Here is a 24,000-nt window from a genome sequence, read left to right on the forward strand (position 1 = left end):
TGGGGCGGTCGATGAATCCGAATCTGGAGGAGGAACTGCCGGAGATCTTCGCTTCTCAGCCGACAGAGGTGGACGACTACATCTGCCCAGATAAGAGTCTGTTCGAGCGTCTGGAAGACTTCTGGGACTGGGCCGTGAGCTTCCTGCAGCCTGTGGAGAAACAGGTGGAGATCATGCGCAGCCTGCGCCACGACGGGTTCATGTCGTTCGACCTCGGTGGCTGGGGCCACGTCTTCTTCTTCTACGGCCTGTGCATGCGTGTGCTGACGCTGATCCCGTCCCTCTACAGCCACCGCAACTCGCTGCGCATGGCCCACATCGGCCCGCAGATATCGGAGATCACCAACAATCAGAACAAGGCGAAGAATGACCGCACCTTATCGTCGGCAGAAAAACGTGTCATCAAGGATGGCTACAACCGCATGAAGTACGTGCTGTGCAAGAAGCACAACTGCTCGCAGTGGAAGAGCTTCCTGACAACGCTCACCATGCCCATCACCATGTCAGCTTTTCTGTCCATTCGTCGCCTGGCGATGTACGAGACGGATCTCGAGATGGCGCCGTTCCTATGGGTGAAGGACTTGACAATGCCGGACCCGACCTACGCGCTGCCGGCCATCTGCGCCGGCATGTTCCTGCTCAACTTCGAGATGAACCAGCGCATGCAGCGCGGCGGTCGCAGCGCTAGTGGCTTGTACGTGCGGTGGGCCGTGCGTGCGTCGTCTGTCGTCGGTATCTACTTTTTCGCTGGGCAGCCGTCAGCCATGTTCGCCTACTGGATCGGGCTGTCGACGGCCGGCTTGCTGCAGCCGATCCTCCTGCGCTGGCAGCCCTTCCGTGACTTCTTCCAGTTCCCCGATCCCCCCCAGGCTGCCAAGTCGAACATTATCTGCGAGATCAAGGGACCGTCACTGTATGAGCGCCTCTTCGCAACTCAGGAGGAGAAGACTCGATTGGAGGCGCAGCGCAAGGCAGACCGCATCAAGAACAGCGCTGCACGCATCGAGACGGTGTACGACTATGAGGTTGTCTTTGACGATGACGTGAAGGAAAGGCCGTCGGGGAACCGCAGATGATGCGCGAGACCGTGTCGCGTGTGGGTGCAATAAAGCGGGAGGAGCGGTGAACGGCTGGTGGGCACACGCCACCTCCCTGCGATACGGCGCACGCACATACGTGAGCGTTCGCAGACACGCCCGCTTTTCGTCGTCTGCGTTTCTCTTCCCTCGCTCGCATCGCCCACGTCTCCGTCTCTTTTCGCGTGTGCACAGCCGCGTGCACGTGACTCGTCTGTTTATCCCAACTCGTGGCAACGCGGGCGTTAACGATCGAGGTAATGCACACACGCGAACCCACCCACTGACTCCCCGGTTTGGAGAGCTGGCGGGCCCGGAAGACGAGGTTTGCCGCGAGGAGAGGCGGTCAGCTCAGCTCGAATCCCTGCCCTGCATTCGTTTGCGACTGCGTGAATCTGGAGCACAGGGCACTCCGTTTGTCCGTCCGGCTGGCCGTTCCTGTGACCATACGCCGCACCTCGTTCAGTACTCGGCTTGGTCGGCCGACCCTCACACATGAGCTCCTTCTCTCCATGACCATCGTTGCTGGACCCCCCACCTCTTCCCTCTACAAGTGGACACACACCCAAATACAACGCGAGCGATCGTCTCCAGGCTCAGGCAAGTTGCTCAGTGGTGCGGGGAGCTGTGTGCGACGCGTGTGGGGTGCTCGTCAGGAGACGCACCAGGCAACGAAAAAATCTTTCTGGAAAGGCAGTGGCCAACTCTCCTGTGACACGACGGTGTGCTGCCTTGATCCCCTCTGCCCTTTTTGTTGGAGACCACGGAGACATCCGGCATGCCAAGCGGGCAGATGCACCAACCGCGGCGGCCGCCGCCACTGCGGGTGGTGACGCCGCTTGAGCTAAGCAACTCCCATGGAAGGGCAACAAGTGGCAGCGAGAAGACGACACGAGCGCAACTGCACAGGCAGAGTGCGAAGGAAACATGTGTAGGCGGCCGCACCTCCTCCGCCCCGCGGGATACTAGCCCACACGAACGCGCCTCCCATCCTCTCAGGGGAGGTCGAGGAACAACCTCCTCCATAAGTAGCGGTTGTAGGTCACTTTCAACAACAAAAGATCATCATACACCGCACAACGCATCGGCGCCGCCTTTGTGCGCCGCCCCCCAGCTCTCCTGCTGCTCGCACACCTCTGACGTCGTCTTCACTACCGACGGTGCGGCTGGATCGCATGTTCCAGGCAAACTTCAACGGCCACGTGGAGACATTACACAAGGCGCTCCTTGGCGTGTTTCCTTTCATCGCCGAGCTCTGCCAGCTGCTGCGATCCTCCACCCCCGGGACATTTCACCTTGTTCGGCACCCTACTGCTACTTCGGCAGCGTGGTCAAGACATGAGACGAGTTGGGTGTCGGCCATGTCCTGCACGAGAGTTGTGACGGAAGCACTGATATCCCATAGTGCACCATTCCCGAGCCGCACGACGCTCTCGCGACCAACCTATCGTTTGGCGGCAGTCGCACCTCACCCTTAGCGAAGTTCTTCGCGACGCAGTCACCGCTGAAGCTGTGGTCTTTTGCTGCATCCTACTGCATTGCCTGGAATCCGCAAAAGAACGAGCCGATACGAACCTAGCTCACGCCCTGCCCTCGTCGCGGCCGTGCGTGGACGTCACGCCTTGATGAAGAGGCGTGACGTGACAGCCATGGATCGACGACCCGATGCACAGTGGCCCAGAAGGCAAGCCCAGACGGTGGCCGTGTTAGCCGTCGTGATGATGACCGTCTATGCGCACGCTGTCGCTCGCTCTGCTTCGATGGAGTGCACTTTCTGCAGGGCGTTGCCGACGAGGAGGAATGACATTGTACGCGCCAGCACGCATTTCGTTGCTCTCTCGTCGGAGTCGCGATGCATGTTGCCCATCCCTCCCCCTCCCCCTCTCCCACACGACGCGGAGTGCAGTCGTGATGGACATAACGCGTAAAAAAGAAGGACACCACGGACGGCGATGGGCGTCGGCGCAGATAGAGGAGTTGTTCTCTTTCGGATGCTTGGGATTCGTGCGTCTCTGTCACGGTGTCTTCGTCTGCGGGATCAGCTCTGCCGAGGGGATCTCTGACCGAAATCGTAAGGAAGGGAAAGAGCGGGCACTACACCACCGCCTTTTCGCGTCTCATGAAGGAGCCTCACCCAGCTCCATCTCTCTCTCTCTCTCTCTCTCTCACTCCTCTGCGCGCGCGCGTGTGTGTGTCTTTCTCTCTCAAGCAGCTGCGGATGCTTTGCCTGCGCCCACATGACAGATGCGGATCCCGTCGCACTTCACAAGCACAAGGCATCATCATGCGTGCAGCCTTTCCCTCCATCTTCTCGCCCTCCCCCCCTTTTCTCCCGTCTTGTTTGGCTTTCCACTTTTGTTGGCGTTGCTGGCTTGGCGCGCCGCTGAGCGCGCGACCTGACAACACTCTTCATTCTGCATCCACACCTGTTGTGATCTTCGGCCTCTCCGGAACCCCCCCCCCTCCCCCCTGTCTGCCTCTCTGTACGACACACAGCTCCGCTCCGCCGCATTCGCGTTTTTGTACAGGCTAAGATGACGATGATGAGCGTTCTCGCGAACGCGCTTCGCACCATTGCGAGCGCGGAGCGCCGTGGCAAGCGCCAGGTGCTCATCCGCCCCTCCTCCAAGGTGGTGGTGAAGTTCCTGCAGGTGATGCAGAAGCACGGCTACATTGGCGAGTTCGAGATCATCGATGACCATCGCGCTGGCAAGATCGTTGTGAACCTGAACGGCCGCCTGAACAAGTGCGGTGCCATCTGCCCGCGCTTCGACTGCGCCACCACCGACTACGAGAAGTGGATGAAGAACATCCTGCCCTCCCGTCAGTTCGGCTTCGTGGTGCTGACGACCTCGCTCGGCATCATGGACCACGAGGAGGCCCGCTCCCGCAACACCGGTGGTAAGGTGCTCGGCTTCTTCTACTAAGCAGTGCTAGGGTGCCGCATCATCGCCGTCGTTCCGTAGCGAAGAGACCCGGCAACCTCTCAACGCCACACGTTCGCAGACTCCTCTCTGACAGAGCAGGATGCACGTATCGTTCACTTGCGCGTACGTGTGCCCTCTCGTCCTCTCTGGGGAGTAGGTCCGTACGTGCGATGCGTCTGTGGGTGGAGGGGCACGCAACGGAGCGAGGCGTCGCGGTGCTTTACGGCGGTTTGCTTCTTTTTTTTTCTGTGATTTCGTTTATTTTGTGGTCTCGGCGCGGCGACGAGACGAACGCGATGGAGGCGGGCGACAGGATTGCGCAGGGAGGGGTCGAGGGTTGAAGGCAAGGTGCAAGGGCTCCCCCTGCCTTGTCCGTCTCTCCCAGCCTTTCCGCGTATGTGTGCCCCACTTCTCAGCTCGCCCGTCCTATGCCTGTCCGTCTGGCTGTCGTACTCGGCGCCTCAACATACCTACGCGAAGAACAGGAAGAAGTGAGGATCGGAGAGCTGCGTTATTCCCGCATACGCCGTGCGCCCATGACCCGAAACGGGAGTGCAGGGCAGCACCCGTTGGCACCAGGAGAGATGCGCAGATGTGGGTGGCGGTGGTGGTGGTGATGCGAGGGCAAGGGAGAGCGTGAAGCGGAACCCAGCCAGCCGCAAACGCAGAGGTGGCGCTTGGGAACCGGCTGAGAGACTCTCTCTCTCTGTTAGCTTCATCCTGCGCAGGTGTGCGAACGCTGCGGCGCGAACAGCGGCGTTGGCAGGAGAGGCAGCAACAGTGCTGCCCATCAGTGCACGGGGTGCGTCCTCCCTCCCTCGTGTCCTGCAGACGGAAAGAGACGGGGAGAAGGGTGCTTCTTGTCGCCCTTTGCCGATGGCGCGGAGCGGCCCCCGCCCCCTTCTCTCCCTCTCTTCATGACGCCCGCACACATCTTCGTCGGCCATGCCTATACCTTAGCTCTCCTTGCTCCCCTCTCCACTGTGCGTCTCTCCTTGCGGTGCGCGTGTCTGTTATCACCATCACCTCCGTCGCCGTCCCACAACGCACGTCCGCCGCTGTTCTCCGGCTCTTCACATGCGATGTGGCGGTTCACACCCATACATATTGACATCACACTCGTGCTGAACACTGCCTTGCCGCCATGGATAGGGCCCAGTGCTGTGCGTCGACTCGGCGCTCCACTGGTTTTCCTTTTCACCTCTCACGACTTTACCTCTGCAGCTTATTTTTTTTTTCTGCCTGCCTTGCCAGGTGCGCCACCATACGTGTAGCGCCCTGTGTGTGCGGGTCTTCTCCTTCGCTGCAGCTGAGCGCGCACGCCCACCTTCTCCCTCCTAGCTCTCTCCACAGAGCGACGCGCCCCTCCCTACCTTCAAAAAGAAAACACACGCACAGACCAACCTACAGTCGCACACCTGTTTCACTGCCATCACCGTGTAGTCTGTGTACCGACGTACACAGTCGAGGCACCTCCTCTCGTTTTCTTTTCGTGGTGCCCATCACAGCCTCCTCACACGAGTAGCGTACCCGTGTCTGTGTGCGTGCGCCGGCTTGCCCGTCAACGAGCACGCGCTTCACGTCCCCTCGCTAAACTACCCAACTACACGTACCGGCGTGAGGACGTATATATTTTTTTTTGTATGCAGCCATGGCGAAGGTGCAGGTGGAGGTTCTAGCGCAGCGCCTTATGTTCACGCTGGCGGAGGAGAACAAAACATCGGAGCGGACCTTCTCCAGGGGCGTTGACCTGACATGGGTGCACCACAAGGCGCTAATATATGCCGCCGTCATCTTCGCCGTCATCTGCTGCTTCGTTTCTTTCAGCGACCTGCGCGAGCACCTGTCGCGGTTCGACTACCCAAAGCTGCAGGTGTTGGAGATGCGTATCATCATGATGATCCCGATCTACGCCCTCTTCTCCGCTCTGTCGCTGCTGTTCCATAAGTGGCGCTTCTTCTTCGAGACGGTGCGTGACACGTACGAGAGCTTCGTCCTGTACATCTTCTTCATGCTCATGGTGTCGTACTGCGGCGGCGAGGGGCAGCTTCTGCGGTCTCTCAAGAGGAAGCGTTACAAGGGCATGCACCCGTTCCCGATGTGCTACCTGCCATCCTTCCCACTCGACACCGACTTTTACCTGCGCTGCAAGCGCTGGGTGCTGCAGTGTGCGCTGATGAAGCCTCTCGTCTCCTTCATTGCCATGATCTGCCACCCTCTCGGCATCTACAAGGAGGGCAGCTTCCGGCTCAACAACGTGTACACGTACACCTCCATTATCATAAACATCAGCCTCACAATGGCGCTGTACTACCTCGTGCTGTTCGAGATTGAATGCAAGAAGGAGATGTACTACGCCAAGACATTCTTGAAGTTCCTCTGCATCAAGTCCATCATTTTCTTCAGCTACTGGCAGACCGTCTTTGTGAATCTCGCCTCATCGGCCGGCGTCATCTACCTTGGAGCGCATGAGGAGGAGATCGAGGCCACGGGCGCCGTTATTCAGGATCTGCTCATGTGCTTCGAGCTGCTGCCGGTAGCCTTCTTGCACCGTGCCGCCTTTGGCCGCAGAAAGCTGGATGATGAGATGGCCTGTGTCCCAGTGTACATGAAGGATAACAACACCGGCGACCTGCGCTCCAACGTGGATACGGCGCTGAACGTGAACGACATCATCGACGACACTTTCGGAACCATTTTCTTCCGCAAAGGCAAGCTGATTGACCAGGAGAATGGCGGCGAGAGCGACGATGACGAGATAACCTACGGCGAAGGGGCTGGCAAGGCGGACGGCAGCGGTGAGGGCGCCTCGCGGGGTCCGAGTGCCGGAGCGAGGTTCAACAGTGCCGAGGGTAGGCTGGCATTCATGGGCAACGCCGACGCCCTCGCGCGCGACCCTACACTGGAGGAGCTCGTTCACCACGCCATCGTGACGGACTACGGCATCCGCGTGGACGGCGTGCTCCATTACGACGCGGACAGCGATCGCGAGGAGCGAAATCAAGACATGAACTTCGCTGACACGGACGTCATCCTCCGCCGCTCCAAGCACGAGGTGGCGACGCAGGACGTGCGGGTCGACACAGACCTTCTCCGCTCGCACCAGGTGCCCCAGGGCGGCGCGACCCCGCAGATTTACTGCGTTGTGTGCGGCCGTTTTGATCGCGATATGGTGCGCCGGCGCAACGGGTACAAGTGCAAGGAGTGCGTCGGCTCGAAGAGTCAGTCGCTGCTGCGCCGCCGCCAGCAGGAGGTGATGGAAGACGACGAGGTCGGGCCGGGACACACAGATGTTGTAGTGGCGGCGATGGATGCAACAGCAAATGTTTCCAGCGATGTCGTCGACAACCAGTGGCAGTTCCCGCCCGCTGTTGCGTCGACCGTGTCGCACCATGGCGCGGCGGTCGTAAGCGACGATGACGAGGATGCATCGTACGTGCAGCCAATGCCTACAGAGGCGAATGCGGACCTCGTCGGTGTGGCGCGTCTGCCTCAGGACACTACCGTGTCGGCACTCCCCGGCGCCACCGCATTGGCGGAGGGCTTTGCCAGCCTTCAGCAGGTGCTGCGCGTCGCCTTTCAGGGAGATGATACGAAGCCCACCGCGTTTCGGACCTCGACCGCGCCTCCGTCGCAGGCGGGGGTACCACCGGCTGCCGCGTCGAGGGGACCTCCTGCGGCGGTGACGGCACCGTTTCCGGCCAGGCGGGGCAACTTCAATGGGGATTAGACGCGTGTACGGCTCCAAGACGCGCCCAAGCGCAAATCGGTGGCAGGGACATCAGCATCACTCTGCAACGGGGGCCTTTGTGCGCACGCATGCGTACGCTTGTGTTTGCTTCGGTGTTGCCATCATTCCGGATCGACTACCTGTCTTCGATCTCTTCTACCTTCGATCCGTCCCCCGGGTGCGTCTCTGTGCTTCTGAGTCTGCAGATGGAGACGCTGATGTCGACTTCGCCTATTGGTCCCGTTCGCGGTTCTCCTTTGATCTCTTCCGCCTCCGCGGTGTGGTCCATTGCTGGCGTGCCGGATGAGAAGCAGCGAGCACGGCTTGCAGGGACAGGACGAGAAACACCACAGAAAGCGGAAGCGAGCAAGCAAAGAAACTTCATCCGGCCCAACAGCGGAACGCAAGCACGTTGGGATGACGGCGCAGTGCTTGGGAGTGGCCGTGGAGAGGCCGCGCCGGTTGCAGGCATCCACGGGTGCGTGTCGTGTCTGAGAAGCCTCGGACAAAACACATGACGATCACTGAAAATGGCTTCGTTTGAGGCGTTGCGGTACTGTCGCGCTCTTGCACGCTGTTGGCACGTGGGCGAGCGTGCTACCCTTCCTCGACCCCCATCTCTCCATGTGCCCCTACTCATGACTGGCCGATCTCGCCATGGCCCGTTCTTCTTCCTCGGCGGAAACGCAGCATGCACGAGCCCGCGCTCTCCTTCGCGGTGGTCACACTTCCGTACTTCGCTTCTCCGATCTGCTCATTTCCGTGTCCTCCATTTTCCCTTCGCAAACTCGACCCTCTGCACGCTGACGCGCAAAAACGTACGGAGGGACGGCACATCCCCCCTCCCTCCACCCCTCACTCACTCACCACCACACCACCACACCACTCACCCCCCTTCCCCCCTGGCTCATAAGAAAAAAACCCCAAAATATCTCCTGTATATCTTCGATTCCCTGTGCGGCTTTCTTTTTGCCTTTGTTTTTGTGTTGTTTGTCTGTCTGTCTGTCTCTCTCTCTCTCTCTGTGTTTGTGTGTGTGTGACCCACACGGCGAGCAGCGGCAGCAGCTGCGGAGCTCCGCCCGAACACAAGCAAGCGAAGGGAGGGGTGCAGTGTGTGCAGGTGCACGGGTGTGACCAGCGTTGACCGACAGAGGGCGCGCGGTTCGAACCAAAAACGCATGCCACGCACAGCACGCCAGCGTCGCGCGTCCGTTTAGGTCTCCCTGTCTCTCTCCCTCCCCCCTTACTCGCTTACTCGTTCTCATCTTTGCTGTTGACACTTTTGGGCTTTCAATTTCGCACCAGCGCGCGCGCTCTCTCTCTCGCGCTGTGCCACACACGCCGCAGGATGCCGGTGGAAATCGCAAACAGCGACGATGTGGACTTCTCGCAGTACTGTGTACTACAGAGCAATGATCATCCGCCTGTAGAGTTCAAGGTATCGCGCGAGTCGGCCAAGATGTCGGGGCTGCTCAGGGACATGCTGGAAGACCAGGAGGGCAACGAGGCGATCATCCCCATTCCGAACGTGTCAGGGCAGACGCTCCGGCTCGTGCTAGAGTACATGGAGTATCACTGCGGCAACCCAGCGCAGCCCATCGAGAAGCCGCTGAAGACGACGATTGAGTCACTCGTGTGCGAGTGGGACAGCAACTTCCTCTTCAATCAGCTTCTCAAGAACCACGACGAGAAGCAGCACGAGGTGCTCATCGACGTCATCATGGCGGCGAACTTTTTGAACGTGCGCGACTTGCTCGATTTGACGTGCGCCTGCGTTGCAAGCATGATCCGTGGCAAGACGGCGGAGCAGATTCGCGAGCTGTTCAACATCGAGAACGACTTCACACCGGAGGAGGAAGAGAAGATTCGCGAGGAGAACCGCTGGTGCGAGGAGTCTTAGAATCGTCAAGTGAAGCTGATCGCGTAACGTGCGCCTGCATGCACTTCAGTGTCTATTTGAGTATGAGTGCGTGCTTTTTCCGCTGCTTCCGTCTGCGCTCTCTCTCGCCCCTTCCTTCGATACCAGTTGTACAGTAAGGTCTGCTCTCGCTAATACTCCCCATCCCCTCTTCTCGTGTCTTTGTGACACCAGTGAAGTGCTGGCGTGTGTGTGCGTGCGCACTCTTCTAGTATCTGTTCTGCATGACCTCCGCCGAGGACACGGCGCAAGGGAGAGGGGGACCCACCCACACACGCCAACACTGACATTGGCACGTGCACGCATATGCAAAGAGAGGGAGAGAGTCACGATAAGTAAGTGGACTGCGTTGTTGCATCCGACTCATGCGTGCTCGTGGGGTGTGTACGGGTCGACGGATTCGGCTCATTGCGGGGTGTTACTCCCTGGTGGTGCATGGCCGTAACACCCTCATAGAGGGGCGTCAAGCGGGGCCGAAAGGCCGGACCGATACGAAGGAGCCGGAGGCGTTTTCTTTTCGCGTTGGGGGGAGTGTGAGGAGTGAGAGCGACGTGCGATGTGCGCGCTGATACGCAGCTCATCACCGCTCTCCGCCTGAATATGTTTTCTGTTTGCCCCCACCGCACCCCGGCCCAGCCACCTCTTTCTTGAAGGCACTGCGTACCTCGTTGCCGTTCTCCCTTTGGCTGGCTGATTTCTGGGCTCTTTCTTGTATGCGTCGTCGTCCTGTGCTTGGGTGTACGTGTGCACTTGCTTGAGGTTCGTCTGGCTGGCTCGCTGCCTGAGTTTTGCTTCCACGCGTGTGAGCGTGTGTGTATGTGTGTGTATGTGTATGTGTATGTGTATGTGTGTGTGTGTGTGTGTGTCTCGGCGTTTTCCTTCTGTTTCCCGTTTTGTTTTCCTTTGTCCTTTGTTCTCCCCCTTTTCCTTGTCTTCTTCGTCTTGCGCGGGCGCGGTACCGAGTGTCGCGCTGGAGAAGTGCTGCCTGCCTGCCTGCTTGCTTGCTGTTGTGGCTGTCGTTGGGTGTCGTGGCGCAGGGGGGAGGGGTGTGCAGATGCGCATGGGGAGAGGCATGTAGGCAAAGCAGCGTCGCACGCGCTCCTCTTGTGGTGGTCGTGGTGTACGCCAGCATGTTCGGCATTGCCATTGGCTGAGTCTCCTCTTCGCCTCTCTCTGTTGCTTCTTTTCCTCTCTTCTCACGAGTGGGGTAGAGGGGACGGGTTGCCGTGTGCACGCCTGCCTGGTCACGTGTTGCCATCGCCGTGCGCGCGTAAGACGCACGCACACACGCACACACACACACACACACACACACACACACACACAGGCATGCGTGAAGGCACAGCGACCAGCTTCCCTCTTCGTGTCGCAGAGAGGGAGGGGGAGGGGGAAGGGGCGCGAAAGGCAGGTGAGCGCGACGCCGGAAGGTCCTTCGCCGCCAGCGATGATGCCGGCCGTGCCTCAACGAGCGCCGTTTTTCCTCCTGGCGCTCTCAGCGACTTCTGCGACTCGCATCGGCCCTTCCTGCAACGTCCTCTTTCCGACTCTCCATATATCTATGTATATATACATATATATATATATATATATGTATACGTGTGCGTGTGTGTGTGCGCGCATGGACAGGCTCGGCCACGAGCTGCGTCTTGCTCTGCTACAACTGTTCTGGCTGTCGTCATTTGCCGTGATGTTCTCTGAGCCCTTCCCCACCACTGCCTCTCGCACGCCTTGAATGGGCTGCGGCGGGGGCGACGGCTCGACCTTCGGACGAGGAGCGGAGGCCTTCCCCTCCGCATCATGGCGCCATGCGGGTCAGGGAAGTCCCCTCGCCGCGGGTTTCGACAAAGCATGGGGCGCGCACTTCACCGCACCCAGCGCGGAAGGACAGGTGCGCACGGGTGATGAGCGATGAAGGAAAAGGTGCGCACGGAAAAGAGGAGGAGAAGAGGGCACCGAGCGGCCTGTCGCCATCGTCGAATGCGACGGAACGGACGGCACGCTGCACGCACGAGCAGACACGCAGACGCGCGGCCACACGCGGACACCGAGGTGCGACATGCGCACATGCGCGTAGACGAGTCGAGACGAGTTTCTTTTTCATCTTTTTTCCTCCGTCTTTTCGTGTCTTCAACGCCTCTTTTCTCCGGATCAGTAAACGCCAATGCGCCAACACAGCACACCGAAGAAAGAAGTAGGAACGTGCGTGGGAGGGCGAGCGAGCGAGGCAACGTCCCCCCACCCCTCCCACCTCCCTCCTCCTGCTCCCTCCACAGGGAGAGGGGGGATCGCGTCTTGCCTCCTTTTTCTTCGCTTGACGGAGCAGCTCATCTTCACGAGAATGCGTGTGCGTGGACATCTTTTTCCCTCTCACTTTCTCGACACGTGGTGCTTACCCTGCGTTTCGCCTCCTCTTCGCGGCTCGATGAAGCGCGCTCTGTAGAGGAGGGGGATGGGAGGGCAGAGATGGGAGGGCGGCGGGAGAGATGGGCGAGGGCACCACCCGTTGCGTGCACCCCTCACCGCCCCAACTGCCTACGTCTCCTTTCCGTGTGCAGCAAGCATACGCAGAGGCCTGCAGCTCCGTCTTTCCCTTCTCGACAGCACGGCCGCCTTTCTTGCTACACCCTTTGTTCCTCCCCGACTCTTTCTCTGCTCTCTGCCCACTGGGATCCCGGCTTCTGCGATCTGGCTCCGCGCGCCGCGTTCGCGACTCTCCGCCGTTGACGCATCACACATCCCTCGCCTCCTTCTCCATCATGTTTTCGCACACCCCCAACGCCAACGCTTGGTATTCTCACGGCATTATTGGCGCAACACACACTCACACACTTACAAGCCTCTTGAGGGAACACACCGTCGTACGCCCGCCTTGGACTGGCTGTCTCTCTATTCCCCGCCACCTTCATGTGTAAGTAGGTACTTGGTATCTCGCCACCCACTTGATCGCGTTAGAAGGTAGCGCCGCGTTAAGCAGAGCTTACGACTGTCCACGGTGGTCGCCGTTGTGGATACGCACAGCAAATCGGGTTTCCTCACTCGCGTCGCCGCGGCCGCCCCCCTACCCCTCCCACCGTCCCTCTCCCCGCTGCCCTACAGCCCTCTCCGTCTGGTAATCCTCGCGCCGCTGCTTTTCGTCGTCTCTTCCTTGTTCCCTTAGTGCCTCTGCTAAACCATTTTCGAGGCTGCAGGAGTGCTAACGAGTGCCACCACCGCTCCCGTCTCTCAACGAAGAGACTCTGTGAAGCACTCTCCGCCCTTGTCCGTCTCTTTTGTTTCTTTTTTTCCTTGTTTGCTCTGCCCCGTAAGCACGATAACATATTTCTCCGATACCCTTCCACGAGGTGTTGGTGCGTGTGCGCTGCTGCTGCTGCTGGTCCAAATCCTTTCGATATTTGGGCCATCCCTTATATATATATCTATATATTTCGCGTCTGTGTCGAGCGCAGACTCGTCGATTCAGGTCAGCACGGGGAGGGGGTGTGCCGTTTCGCCTGTTTTGTGCTGCTTTTCGTTTTCTCCGTTGTCGCCCTCCCCAAAGGAAACGACACATTCTCACGTTGCTTTTCGTGCTTTCTTCTCGCTCTCGTTTCTTCATCCCCGTCTTCTCGCGGCACGGCGGTGTTTGGCTGCTGTCGGCCCGGGGAACGCGGTGTAACCACGACACTCTCGCCCACTCGGTGCGTGTGTGCGTTGACGACTTACTCTTGCCGGCCCTCTCTTCCCTTTGCCCGCATTTCGATTGGCTGCTTGTGGTGTGTCAGCGAGAGGTTTTGTGACGGAGCGAGTCTTTCGCTCTTCAGCCCCTCGCTTTCGGCTCTTCTCGTGAGTGTGTAGCTGTGACGTTCCGTGCGCGTGTGTGTGCGTGTGAGCCCTCTCCCGCCGTCTTCCCTTGAGTCTGAGGTGCGGAGAAGAACGCAACCTCGACGTGTGACACGGCCCCCTTCCGAGGCATGAAGGGAGCGGAGTAGCACAGCGGAGGCCAACGCACGCACAGACGATCAGCGCTGCTACCATTCGCTGCGGACACGCCCACCGGCTCGCCTGCGCGCAGGACGACGCGAGACCGTCGGCACCTGCGGAGACACAGCCCCTTTCTCCATCCCAGAAAAGCGGTCGGCGGTGCAACGTCGCTTGAGACGCAGAGCGAGCGGATCGGGGACGCCTCCTCGGGTAGTGTAAGCGCGATCAGGATCTTTTCTGTTCCGGGTGAGTGTGTGCTTGTCGGCGCAGCTGGAGCCGGATAAGCTGCCAACGTATTTTCTCTCGCCACGCACCGAGAGACGTGCAGGGCGCGTTGAGCGACGGCCCCCAAGAGGACGAAGCACGCAGCAGAGTCAGGCAGAACTTCGGCGCTGTAACAGTGACGCATCCGCCGGAAGGGAAGCGAGAGAAGAGGAGGCGGCGCATCGACGCGAGAGGGACTACACATCTGTAATCGGCGACACGTCAAGGAGGCGGCGGTGGTTATTGCCAAGCAGACGTAGCACCCTCCCCCCATCTAGCCAGACACAGCGGCGCCGAGACGCAGTAGTGTGCAGTGTAGGGAGGAAAGGCAGCTCAGCTTCTGCCTCTCTCTCCCTCTTCCGGCACTCGTGCTGCCGTCTTTGCTGCTGCGCACCCCCGCCCCGCCCCTCTCTGCATCTCTCTCTGTCCCTTGCCATCTACCTGTGTCGACCCGTCTCGCACACGTTTTTAGTGTGTGTGCGTGCTCTCCGGTGAGTCCTTGCATTCAGTTGTTGGGGCAACAGAGTGGGACGCCCCCATCTATCGATTGATCGATCGATCTATATATATATTTATCGTTTCATCTGTTATTTTGCTCCTCTGAGCTTTCTGAAATCGGCCCAAATCGGCACCTGTGCCTTTCCTGGGAGACTTCCTTCCCCCCCCCTTCACCCTCCACCCCCAGCTTGTGTGTGTGTGTGTGTGTGTGTGCTTAGTGCAGCACTTCGGCACCCGCTCATAGCGTGCCACGGAGAGAGCCGCAAGACACGCACGCGGACGGTAAAACCCGTCCGTGACCCGAACCGTCGCGCGTGGCGCAGTGGCAAAACAGGATTCCTCGTACAAGGCGCAGCTAGAGGCGATGGACAGGGACGACAGCAGGACACAGGGCGAAGGCGCCGCCCCAGCGAGGTTGAGCTTGCCTCCGTGGAGAAGTGCACGTGAGACGGCGCTGTGCGATGACACGGAGAACTCGCCGGACAACTGTGCGGTGCAGTGGCCCCGGCAGCACACGTCTGTGAAGCCGCTCGATGATGGAGGGGTTCAGAGCGGATCAACCAGAAGTGCGCAGCGTGATCCGGGGGACGGTGGGGTCGAGCTGCGGCACGTGAACGAGGCCGACAAGAGCGGCGCCGGCTTCGGTGGCGGAGGTGATTCGCACAAAGGTGGTCTCGCACGACAATCCGGCGATGCGCTGGAGGACGGCAAAGACAGGTACGATGTCTACATGCGCGCGACTGAGGCACAACGCCGCTCGGAAACGTCCACTGAGCTGTCCAGTGACTACAGCAGTTTCTGCTTTCAGCTTGTTGTAACGGTGAAGCGCATGCTCATCCTGCAGTCCCGCGACCCCTTGTCGTTGGCGTGCGAGCTCATCACGCCGATTATCTTTCTTGTCAGCTCCATTGCCCTGTGGGGCGTCATCAAGAAGGGCTTCGTCCCGGCGTCTGATTACTTCAGCGTAGCGGGAGAGTCTATGACGAATACGGTGATGACGCAGGCGAAGGACATGATGTGCTACAACGCGACACTCTCCGGCGGTGTCCCGATCGAGGGCCTCCTGGAGTGTCGCGAGTTCCTGAGAAAGCCTTTAACGCACCCGAGGCTGTTGTGCGCTGAGAACAACCTCACCGGCGCCCCGGTGGGTCTCTGCGTTCTGCAGACTTACGCTTTGAAGTCGTATTTTACGATGAGCCGCTATGTGACACAGAACACGACCCGTGTGCCGACGGTGGACGAGATGATCTTGCTGCAGTGGGCATGGCGCCTCCTTTACCAGCAGAGCGGTGCCTCGTTAGACCGTTTCCAGATGCTGGACTCCGCCATGTTATCCACCGGCACCCTCTACTTTGCGCCGCAGTCTACTGAGACGGAGGCGCTCGTTGCGTACTTCCGCAACACCTCCACCTATTTCCAGTACGTCTACGGCGGCACCTTCGCCACAGTGGCAGAGGCGGAAGCGAGGGTGCAGAACCGCACCTGCCGCGACCCGCCCATCTGGGGTATCATTCAAGTGGGCAGCTTGACAGCGGAAAATTTCGAGGTGGCCATTCGCCTGAACGCCACAGCGCTGCCACAAACGAAGTGGATGTCGGCACTCTACTACATCGGTGGCGTGGTGGTGAAGGGGCCGGCCATGTACATCCTCTCCGGCTTCACGACGCTGCAGCAGACCGTGTACCACTACTTCCTGAGAGGGGTACTCGGTACGACAAGCACGCCGGAAAAGGAGCTGCTGCTGCTTCCCGCGCCGACACGCGGCTACAGGGACGATCAGTTTCTCGCTTACGGTGGGCAGTTTGTGCCCCTTATCCTCGTGCTCGGCTTCCTGTACCCGGTGTCGCAGATAACCAAACGCGTTGTCCTGGAGAAGGAGCTGCGCTTGCGGGAGGCGATGCTAATCATGGGGCTGTCTGAAGTGGTCATGTACACGGCGTGGTTCTTGATTTACGTGGTGCAGTACGCGGCCGTCTCGCTCATCATGGCGATTCTGCTGCGGGCGACGTACTTGGCGAAGTCGAACTTCGGCATTGTCTTTTTCCTGTTCTTCTTTTACTCACTTTCCGTCATCACGTTGTCGGGGCTCATGGCGGTGTTCTTCAACAAGGCGCGCCTGTCGGCGATCCTGGCGCCGCTCATTTACCTCGCCTTGTCGATTCCGCTCTTTACGGTGCAGAACTTGCAGGGTCCCGCGCAGACCGGATTCTCTTTTCTTTCGCCATCCGGCCTCGCTGTCGGCATCGGGATCCTCTTCTCGCACGAGCTGGGCAGCGGCATGTCGGCCTCCGACTTGACCTACTTCCGTGACTCGCCGAAAATGCTTGCGGTGATCATCATCTTGTTTATGGACTTCATCATTTACTTGGTGCTGATGCTGTACCTCGACGCGGTCCTGCCGAAGCAGTGGGGCACCCGCAAGCACCCGCTCTTCTTCATCACGGAGCCGGTGCGGTGGTGCTGCGGATCGAGCGCGCGCGTGCTGGAGGGTGGCGCCGACGGGCGCGCCGAGGATGGTGTGTTCGAGGACGTCGAAGAACGCGATGCTGACTACGCCGTTCGCATCAGTGGACTGCGCAAGGAGTACTTGCGCGGCGGCAAGAGGTTCGTTGCGGTGAACAACCTGTACTGGGGGATGCGCGAGGGCGAGATCTCTGTGCTGCTGGGGCACAACGGCGCCGGCAAGACGACGGTGCTGAACATGATGACGGGGATGGTCGAGCCGGACGCGGGCGACTGCTACGTCTACGGCAATTCTGTCCGCAACGAGCTAGAGAAGGTGCGGCAGCAGATCGGGTACTGCCCGCAGCACAACATCCTCTGGCCGAACATGACGTGCTACGAGCACCTTTGGTACTACGCGGCGTTGAAGGGCTTGCGAGGCGCTGCGCAAGAGGAGGCGATCTCGCGCATGCTCGCCGGCGTCGACCTGCAGGACAAGCGCGATTGCTCCTCGACGATGCTGTCGGGCGGGCAGAAGCGGAAGCTGTCGGCTGCCATTGCGTTTGTCGGCGGCAGCCGTCTTGTGTTCCTCGACGAGCCGACTGCCGGCATGGACGTTGGCGCGCGGCGATACACGTGGGGCCTGCTGCGTGCCATGGCCAAGTGCCACACCATCCTTCTGAGCACGCACTTCATGGACGAGGCGGATCTGCTGGGCGATTCCGTTGCCATCCTGAACAAGGGCTGCCTGCAGTGCGCGGGCAGCAACATGTTCTTGAAGGCGAAGCTCGGGGTCGGCTACGTGCTCACCCTCTCCGTCGTCGCCCATGCTAATTGGATGGCCGTTGCCGGCGTGGTGAGGGAGCACGTGCCGTCAGCGACAAGGCTCGGGTCTGGTGCGGGAGAGATGGCCTTCCGTCTTCCCATGAGGACCAAGGCAGCGTTCCCCGCCCTGCTTGCCGAGATCGAGGGCCGCGGCTCGCAGCTTGGCGTTAACGCCTACAGTGTCTCTGCCACGACGCTGGAGGAGATTTTCATTCAGATTGCGCAGCAGGGGGCGGCCAAGGAAGAGATGGAGCGGAAGCGGGAGCAGTTGACGGCGCCGTTCACCGCGACGACACGAGTGGCTGCTGCGGCATCTGCGGGCTCATCTGAAAACTACATGAACGCGGTGACCGACATCGCCACCGTGGATGGTGTTTACCAGGAACCACCGCAGCCGTCGGATGTGTGGAATGTCGGCTTCATCGGGAATGATCTCGGTGTCTTGCGCAGCCAGTTCAAGGCGATGCTGTGGAAGCGGCTCTGGAATGTCTTGCGCGACCGCCGGACGCAATTCTTCCAGATTGTGTGCCCGATGCTGTGTGTGCTGCTTGCAATGCTACTCATGCTCATCAAGTTATTCCTATCCCCAGCCATCACGCTCTCCAGCGACCTATACGGCACAGCGGTCGAGATCGACGTGGTCGGATGTGAGCGGGCCATGAACTTGAGCATACCATTCTCGTCGAGAGCCGTTACGGTGCAGCCGCCATCCGCGATATCCATCGCAACGCTTTCCTCCTACATGCTCAAAACGTACGACACTCACGTGGCGGAGCGGTACACCGGCCTAGTGTGCCTCGACACGGTGAGTTTCCCGGCACCGTTCGCGCCAGCAAGCAGGCCCGTCTCGGCCGTGATCTACAACACCTCGGGCCTGCACTCCAGCGCGATCGGCCTCTACAACCTTTACAACGGCTACTACATGCGGCTCCGCGGCAATAACGCCCGTGTACTGACCACCGTCGTCGAAGCGATGCCCAGAACCAAGACCGAGGTCGAAGCCCAGGATTCGATCTACGCCCTTATCGCCGCCATCGTCATCATGGTCCCGTTCACGTTCATTCCGTCCACGTTCGTGTCGTGGATTGTAAAGGAGCGGGAGTGCAAGGCGCGACATCTGCAGAACGTGTCGGGGCTCTACTTCTCCGTCTATTGGCTCGCGAACTTCTTGTTTGACATCTGCTGCTATGTCATCACGATGTTCCTCATCCTCATCGTCTTCGCTATCTTCAGCCACAGTGAGTACATTGGTGCGAGGGCTGTCGGCGCCACCATCGTGCTGTTGTTCCTCTACGGCCTCTCCGGCGTGGCCATGGCGTACGCTGTGAGCTTCCTGTTCAAGGAGCACTCCGCAGCTCAGAACGTTGTCATGCTCGCCAACTTTATCACCGGCTTCCTGCTGGTTCTCTGCGTCTTGATGCTGTCTGTGTTCGATTCCACACACGAGCTGGCCAAAGTCCTACCGTGGATCTTCCGCATTGTGCCGAGCTTCTGCGTCGGCGAAGGCATCAACAACCTCGCGAAGCTGAAGTTAGAGGGTGCGGTCGGCACAACAAACACACCGTGGTCCATGTCCGTGGTAGGCTGGCCGTGCGTGTACATGGCTGCCGGGTTGCCTTTCTACGTCGTTGTCACCCTCTTCTTGGATCACCCCGGACGGCAGCAGCGGATGCAGCGGCTCTTCCACAACCCTGACGCGGAGCCGGACTTTGTCAAGAACGAAGACGAGGACGTCGTGGCGGAGCGCCGAAGCGTGCTGGAGAGCGAGGCGCGCCAGAGCGACCTCGTGCGCGTCGAGAACCTGAGCAAGGTGTACTCGAACGGCAAGGTGGCGGTGCGCAGCATCACCTTCGGCGTCCGCCCCGGCGAGGTGTTCGGGTTCCTCGGCACGAACGGTGCTGGTAAGACGACGACGATTTCGATACTTTGCCAGGAGATTCACCCGACAAGTGGCCGCGCGTCCATCTGCGGCAACGATATCGTGACGGAGAGCCGCGAGGCGCTGCGGTGCATCGGGTACTGCCCGCAGTTCGACGCGTGCCTGGACCTGCTGACGGTGGAGGAGCACCTGGAGCTGTACGCGGGCGTGCGGGCCATCTCGTACGACTGTCGCAAGCGCGTGGTGGAGGGGCTGCTGGCCTTGTGCGAGCTGACGAACTACAAGCATACCCTGGCGCACGAGCTGTCCGGTGGCAACCGGCGCAAGCTGTCTGTGGCCATGTCCCTCATTGGAGGGCCGCGAGTGGTCTTCCTGGACGAGCCGTCGGCCGGCATGGACCCTGTGGCGCGGCGCGGGTTGTGGACCGCAATCGAGGCCGTCGCCGACAACAGCTCCGTTGTGCTGACGACGCACCACCTGGAGGAGGTGGAGGCGCTTGCGCATCGCGTGGCGATCATGGTGGACGGCACCCTGCGCTGCATCGGCGACAAGACTCATCTGAAGAACAAGTTCGGCACCGGCTTCGAGGTGAATGTGCGCATCCGTTCCGAGGAGGAGGAGCTGAAAGAGGCTATGCGTAACTTCTTCAGCGAGAACTTCCCGGGATCCTTGCTGCGCGAGTACCGTGCACGCCGCTTCACCTTCGGGCTGCCCGGCGGCACGAAGCTGTCGAGGACGTTCAAGCTTATGGAGGAGCACGCGTCGGCGCTGGGGGCGACGGACTACAGCGTGTCACAGACGTCGATTGAGCAGGTCTTCATGCAGATCAGCGAGGAGGCCGAGCGGCAGCACGAGGCTGAGGAGGCGGAGCAGCTTGCCCAGACGCCGAAGAGCTACTGCAGGTGCTGCTGCTAGCGCGGTGGTAGTTTGGAGAGGCGAGGGAAAGGGAGAAGCGGGGCTGCCGCGATTGTCTGCTGTGGCGGCGTGAGGGTGGGTGCGTGGGGGAGCAGCGGAGGAGAGGCAAGGAGGCGGAGTCGTGCGTGTCTCTTGTCTTTGTTGGCATGCTGCGAGGACGTAAAAACAACCTCAGGCAAGGCAGACGTTGAGGGCTGAAGCGCGCCTGTTCCGTTTGAGCTTGCACCGCTGCAGTGCGTGCGCAGTGCCCTCTGGTCTCATCCTCGTTACACGGCGCCGTTTTCGTGAACGCCCCGCCCAGCCATGCGCAGCGCTCTCGTGTTTGCGTCTGCTCCCCCTGCCTGTGCGTGCTTTTATGTTTTGCCTCGCGTCGAGTGGGGGTGGGTGGTCCGCCTCGTCGTTTTTTGCGTTTCGTGCCGTGCCCACCGCTCGAGCGCTGTGGGGGTCTCTCTCTCTCTCTATACACACATCTAGGTATCACTATACGCGCACGTGTATGTGCATATACATGCATGCACATGCATATGTATGCATAGAGAGACAGACATGTGTATTTATATACATGCATGTTCTTCTATGTATGTGTGTGAGTATGCGTATGTATATACATGTGTATGTGTGTGTATGTGTAGGGCGCGGCTCGTTCTCGGCCTTTCCGCTGTTACGAGTGTCCTCCGCTTGTCGCGACGGGTCGGCCGATTTCCGCTCTTCTTTTCTGCTTGTCTTCATCTCTTCGTGCTTCGCCTATTATTTTCATGATGACGACGTGCATCTGCGCGTGCGTGCTTGCTTTTTCTATTGTTGCTGCCGACGTCCACGTGTTCTCATCCCCGTCGCAGCTTGCTTATCCAGAAGGTACACGCGCACACACACATCTCTCTCTATACAGCTGTGTATCTATTGATATAGCGATGCATGTGGGTGATATATATCTAAATATATATATATATGCATGGTTGTTTTGTGCGCACGCGCGTCGGGTCGCTTCTCTGCACAGTTGCTGTGCTACGCTCTTGGGGCCCCCGTTTTCGTTTCAAAGTAATGATTTTCTTTCCTCCTTTTGGCCATTGGTGCTGTGGCTCTACTTGTGCAACGACTGTGGACTTAATCATTGATTGCGTTCGCTCGGCATGTGTGTGTGTGTGTGTGCGGGGGGTTGCGCTTACATGCATATACGCGTATATATACATATATATGCGTGCGTGTCCTGCTGGCGCCGTGCTTTCTCCGTCTCTCTGGCATCGCTGCCGTATCTTGTGCTGCGCGAGTTGTGGGTGGTCTGCCGATGATGTCTCCTCACACACCACCACCGCCTCCCGTGCTCCACTGAATTCCCGCTTCCGTGCCAGAGCGCCAAGCGCTGTTCGATGCGCGTGTGTGCATGGGCGCTGACTCCCTCCTCTCTCCCGTGTCCTTTTCAGCGTACGATGCTTGCTGTTTCTATGCAGACCCAACAAAAAAAGATTGCGGCAGATTTCGATCGCAGACCAACAACGAACACGCACCCGCATAGCACGCCGCGGATGCACACAGCGGCGGCTACACGGGTAAAGTGCAGCAGCACAGCAAAGGGGCAAAAGCCGCGAGCGGCGGCTTCTTTGGAGCGGTGCGGCAGCCCAGCGACTAGGGTGATGGCGGCGAGCAGACAGGCGTGTGCGACCCCCCTCCCTGTGCCTCACTGGTGCCGCTGACCTTTGCCGCCGGTGCTGATTGTGCGTGATGCGTTGCACACTTGTTTGAGAGCACCGCAGCCGCAGCACGAAGCGGTGCGACCGCACGCAGCGAAAAATGACGCCAACGACACACAAGGCGCTGTGCCCGACCTGCATCTTCCGAGCGCCGTCGCCACTTCAATGCGTGCCTCTCTCGTTTTGCTGTTTGGCCATATTTGCTCTCTGGTCTTTCCGACTGCTGCACTTCCCCGCCCCTGCCCCCGCGTCGACCCCCCCTCCCTCCTCTCCGTGCACCCTCGAAGCGAGCACACGCAACTTGTTTGATCACTCCTCCAGCAGCCCTCCCGACACCGTGCAGCGTCACAGCGACGGTGGGGGCGCCATCTCTCCTTCCACCTTATGCTGCGTGTGGGCAGGCGCTGCTCCGTGGCGGAGCATCGTCCGCACGGATTGGGATGACGGCGCGACCGCAGTGCTGCCGCGCCTTGTACGCGAGCGGCGTCCACTCGCCTTCCACCACGAGCGACGATAGCGGGAGCGCCAGCGCCACGGGAAGAGTCATGCGCTGCCGGGGCAGACCAAATACACGTCGAAAAGGAGACCGCTTGTCGATGCTCCTCTCCGTTGCCTTCCCCTTGCCCTGCTGCCGCCTTCTCCGCGTGTGTGTCATGGGTGCACCCGATGCTGGCGGTGGACCTCTGCATGTACTACGCGCTGATGCTGTACCTGGACGCCGCTGTTCTGCAGGAGTGGGGCACACCGAAGCACCCGCTCTTCTTCATCACGGCGCCGGTGCGGTGGTGCTGCGGGTCGAGCACGCGCGTGCTGGAGGGTGGCGCCGATGGGCGCGGTGGACTACGAGGTAAACGAGACTCACTTGACGGGTGCGCAGGCGCTGTCGGACTACCTGCTGGATACATGGTACGTGCACGACATGCCGCGCTACGGCGCCGTGTCGTGCATTGATCGGAACGTGACGGCGCTGCTGAGATTTGCGGATGAGTGGCGCGGTACCAACGTGAACGTGTTCCTGTACAACTCCTCCTCGCACCACCAGGCTGGGCTGAGCCTCGCAACGTACTACGACCTGTTCATCAAGTCCTTCCTCGGCCGCGACAGCGCGTTCATGCGGTACGAGGCGGAGCTGTTCAACGAGCCTGCCAGCCAGTCGCAGCTGGGCTTCATCTTCATTGGCGCGCCCGGTGGGCGGTCCGCAGGTGGTCTTCCTGGACGAGCCGTCGGCCGGCATGGACCCTGTGGCGCGGCGCGGGGTGTGGACTGCGATCCAGCGCGCCGCAGGGCACTGCTCCGTTGTGCTGACGACGCACCACCTGGAGGAGGTGGAGGCGCTTGCGAACATTGTGGCGATCATGGTGCGCGGGTACGTGCGGTGTGTCGGCGACAAGGTACACCTGAAGAACAAGTTCGGCAGCGCCTTCGAGGTGAGCGTGCGGCTGGCGTCGGCGCAGCACGCGGAGCGCTTTGCGTCGTTCATGCAGGCGGCGTTCCCCGACGCTGTGCGGAACGAAGGCGAGGGTCGGCGGTTCGTGTACCAGCTGCCGCGCGATCGCGGCTTCGGTGACGTGTTCCAGACGTTCCAGGCGAACAAGGAGCAGCTGCACATCACGGACTACAGCGTGTCGCAGACAGCCCATACAGTGGATTCGATTGGCCAACCTGTCCAGGCGTCGCGGGCTGCCAGGTGAGGGGAGCTGAGGAGTGCGTGTTGAGATTTGTGTTGAGAGGCTGGTTTGTGTACATGCGCGTGCCAGCAACGGCGCAGGAGCGGTGCGGTTGCCGTGCGTTCGCAGTTTTCTTTGTTGGTTTGGCGCTGCTGATCTTCGTATCTGTTGTGCGAGCGCTCGTGCGGCGCTCTCCCTGTGTCGGAAAACC

General features: G+C 60.1%; 5 protein-coding genes and 1 pseudogene across 5 annotated transcripts in view, besides 1 other annotated feature; all 6 read left to right on the plus strand.

The window, feature by feature from the left end:
• The window catches only part of LMJF_11_1180 (conserved hypothetical protein), a gene marked incomplete at both ends in the record, with an annotated part of 1,224 nt that extends 148 nt beyond the window's left edge, over positions 1 to 1,076 (plus strand). Inside the window, one exon of the mRNA XM_001681532.1 lies at positions 1 to 1,076. This exon is cut by the window's left edge and continues 148 nt beyond it. Within this exon, the coding sequence (XP_001681584.1) occupies positions 1 to 1,076 (1,076 nt within the window).
• Positions 1,077 to 3,610: 2,534 nt separating this feature from the next.
• Positions 3,611 to 4,003, plus strand: LMJF_11_1190 (putative 40S ribosomal protein S15A; the record flags this gene model as incomplete). Its single annotated transcript, XM_001681533.1, has 1 exon — positions 3,611 to 4,003. The coding sequence occupies one exon, from the start codon at positions 3,611 to 3,613 to the stop codon at positions 4,001 to 4,003; it is 393 nt and encodes a 130-aa protein (XP_001681585.1).
• A 1,651-nt stretch (positions 4,004 to 5,654) lies between these two features.
• LMJF_11_1200 (conserved hypothetical protein) lies at positions 5,655 to 7,733 on the plus strand (the record flags this gene model as incomplete). The annotated part of the gene is made up of 1 exon (XM_001681534.1): positions 5,655 to 7,733. One exon carries the CDS (start codon positions 5,655 to 5,657, stop codon positions 7,731 to 7,733), a length of 2,079 nt encoding a protein of 692 aa, XP_001681586.1.
• A 1,348-nt stretch (positions 7,734 to 9,081) lies between these two features.
• LMJF_11_1210 (putative S-phase kinase-associated protein) lies at positions 9,082 to 9,633 on the plus strand (the record flags this gene model as incomplete). The annotated part of the gene is made up of 1 exon (XM_001681535.1): positions 9,082 to 9,633. The coding sequence occupies one exon, from the start codon at positions 9,082 to 9,084 to the stop codon at positions 9,631 to 9,633; it is 552 nt and encodes a 183-aa protein (XP_001681587.1).
• Positions 9,634 to 15,103: 5,470 nt separating this feature from the next.
• On the plus strand, positions 15,104 to 20,434 carry ABCA2 (putative ATP-binding cassette protein subfamily A,member 2; the record flags this gene model as incomplete). The annotated part of the gene is made up of 1 exon (XM_001681536.1): positions 15,104 to 20,434. The coding sequence occupies one exon, from the start codon at positions 15,104 to 15,106 to the stop codon at positions 20,432 to 20,434; it is 5,331 nt and encodes a 1,776-aa protein (XP_001681588.1).
• Positions 20,435 to 22,788: 2,354 nt separating this feature from the next.
• Positions 22,789 to 23,810, plus strand: LMJF_11_1230 (annotated as a pseudogene).
• Positions 22,789 to 23,810: a sequence feature.
• Positions 23,811 to 24,000: the final 190 nt, after the last annotated feature.

The sequence above is a fragment of the Leishmania major genome, chromosome 11, assembly GCF_000002725.2.
Source record: "Leishmania major strain Friedlin complete genome, chromosome 11".
Lineage (NCBI taxonomy): Eukaryota > Euglenozoa > Kinetoplastea > Trypanosomatida > Trypanosomatidae > Leishmania > Leishmania major.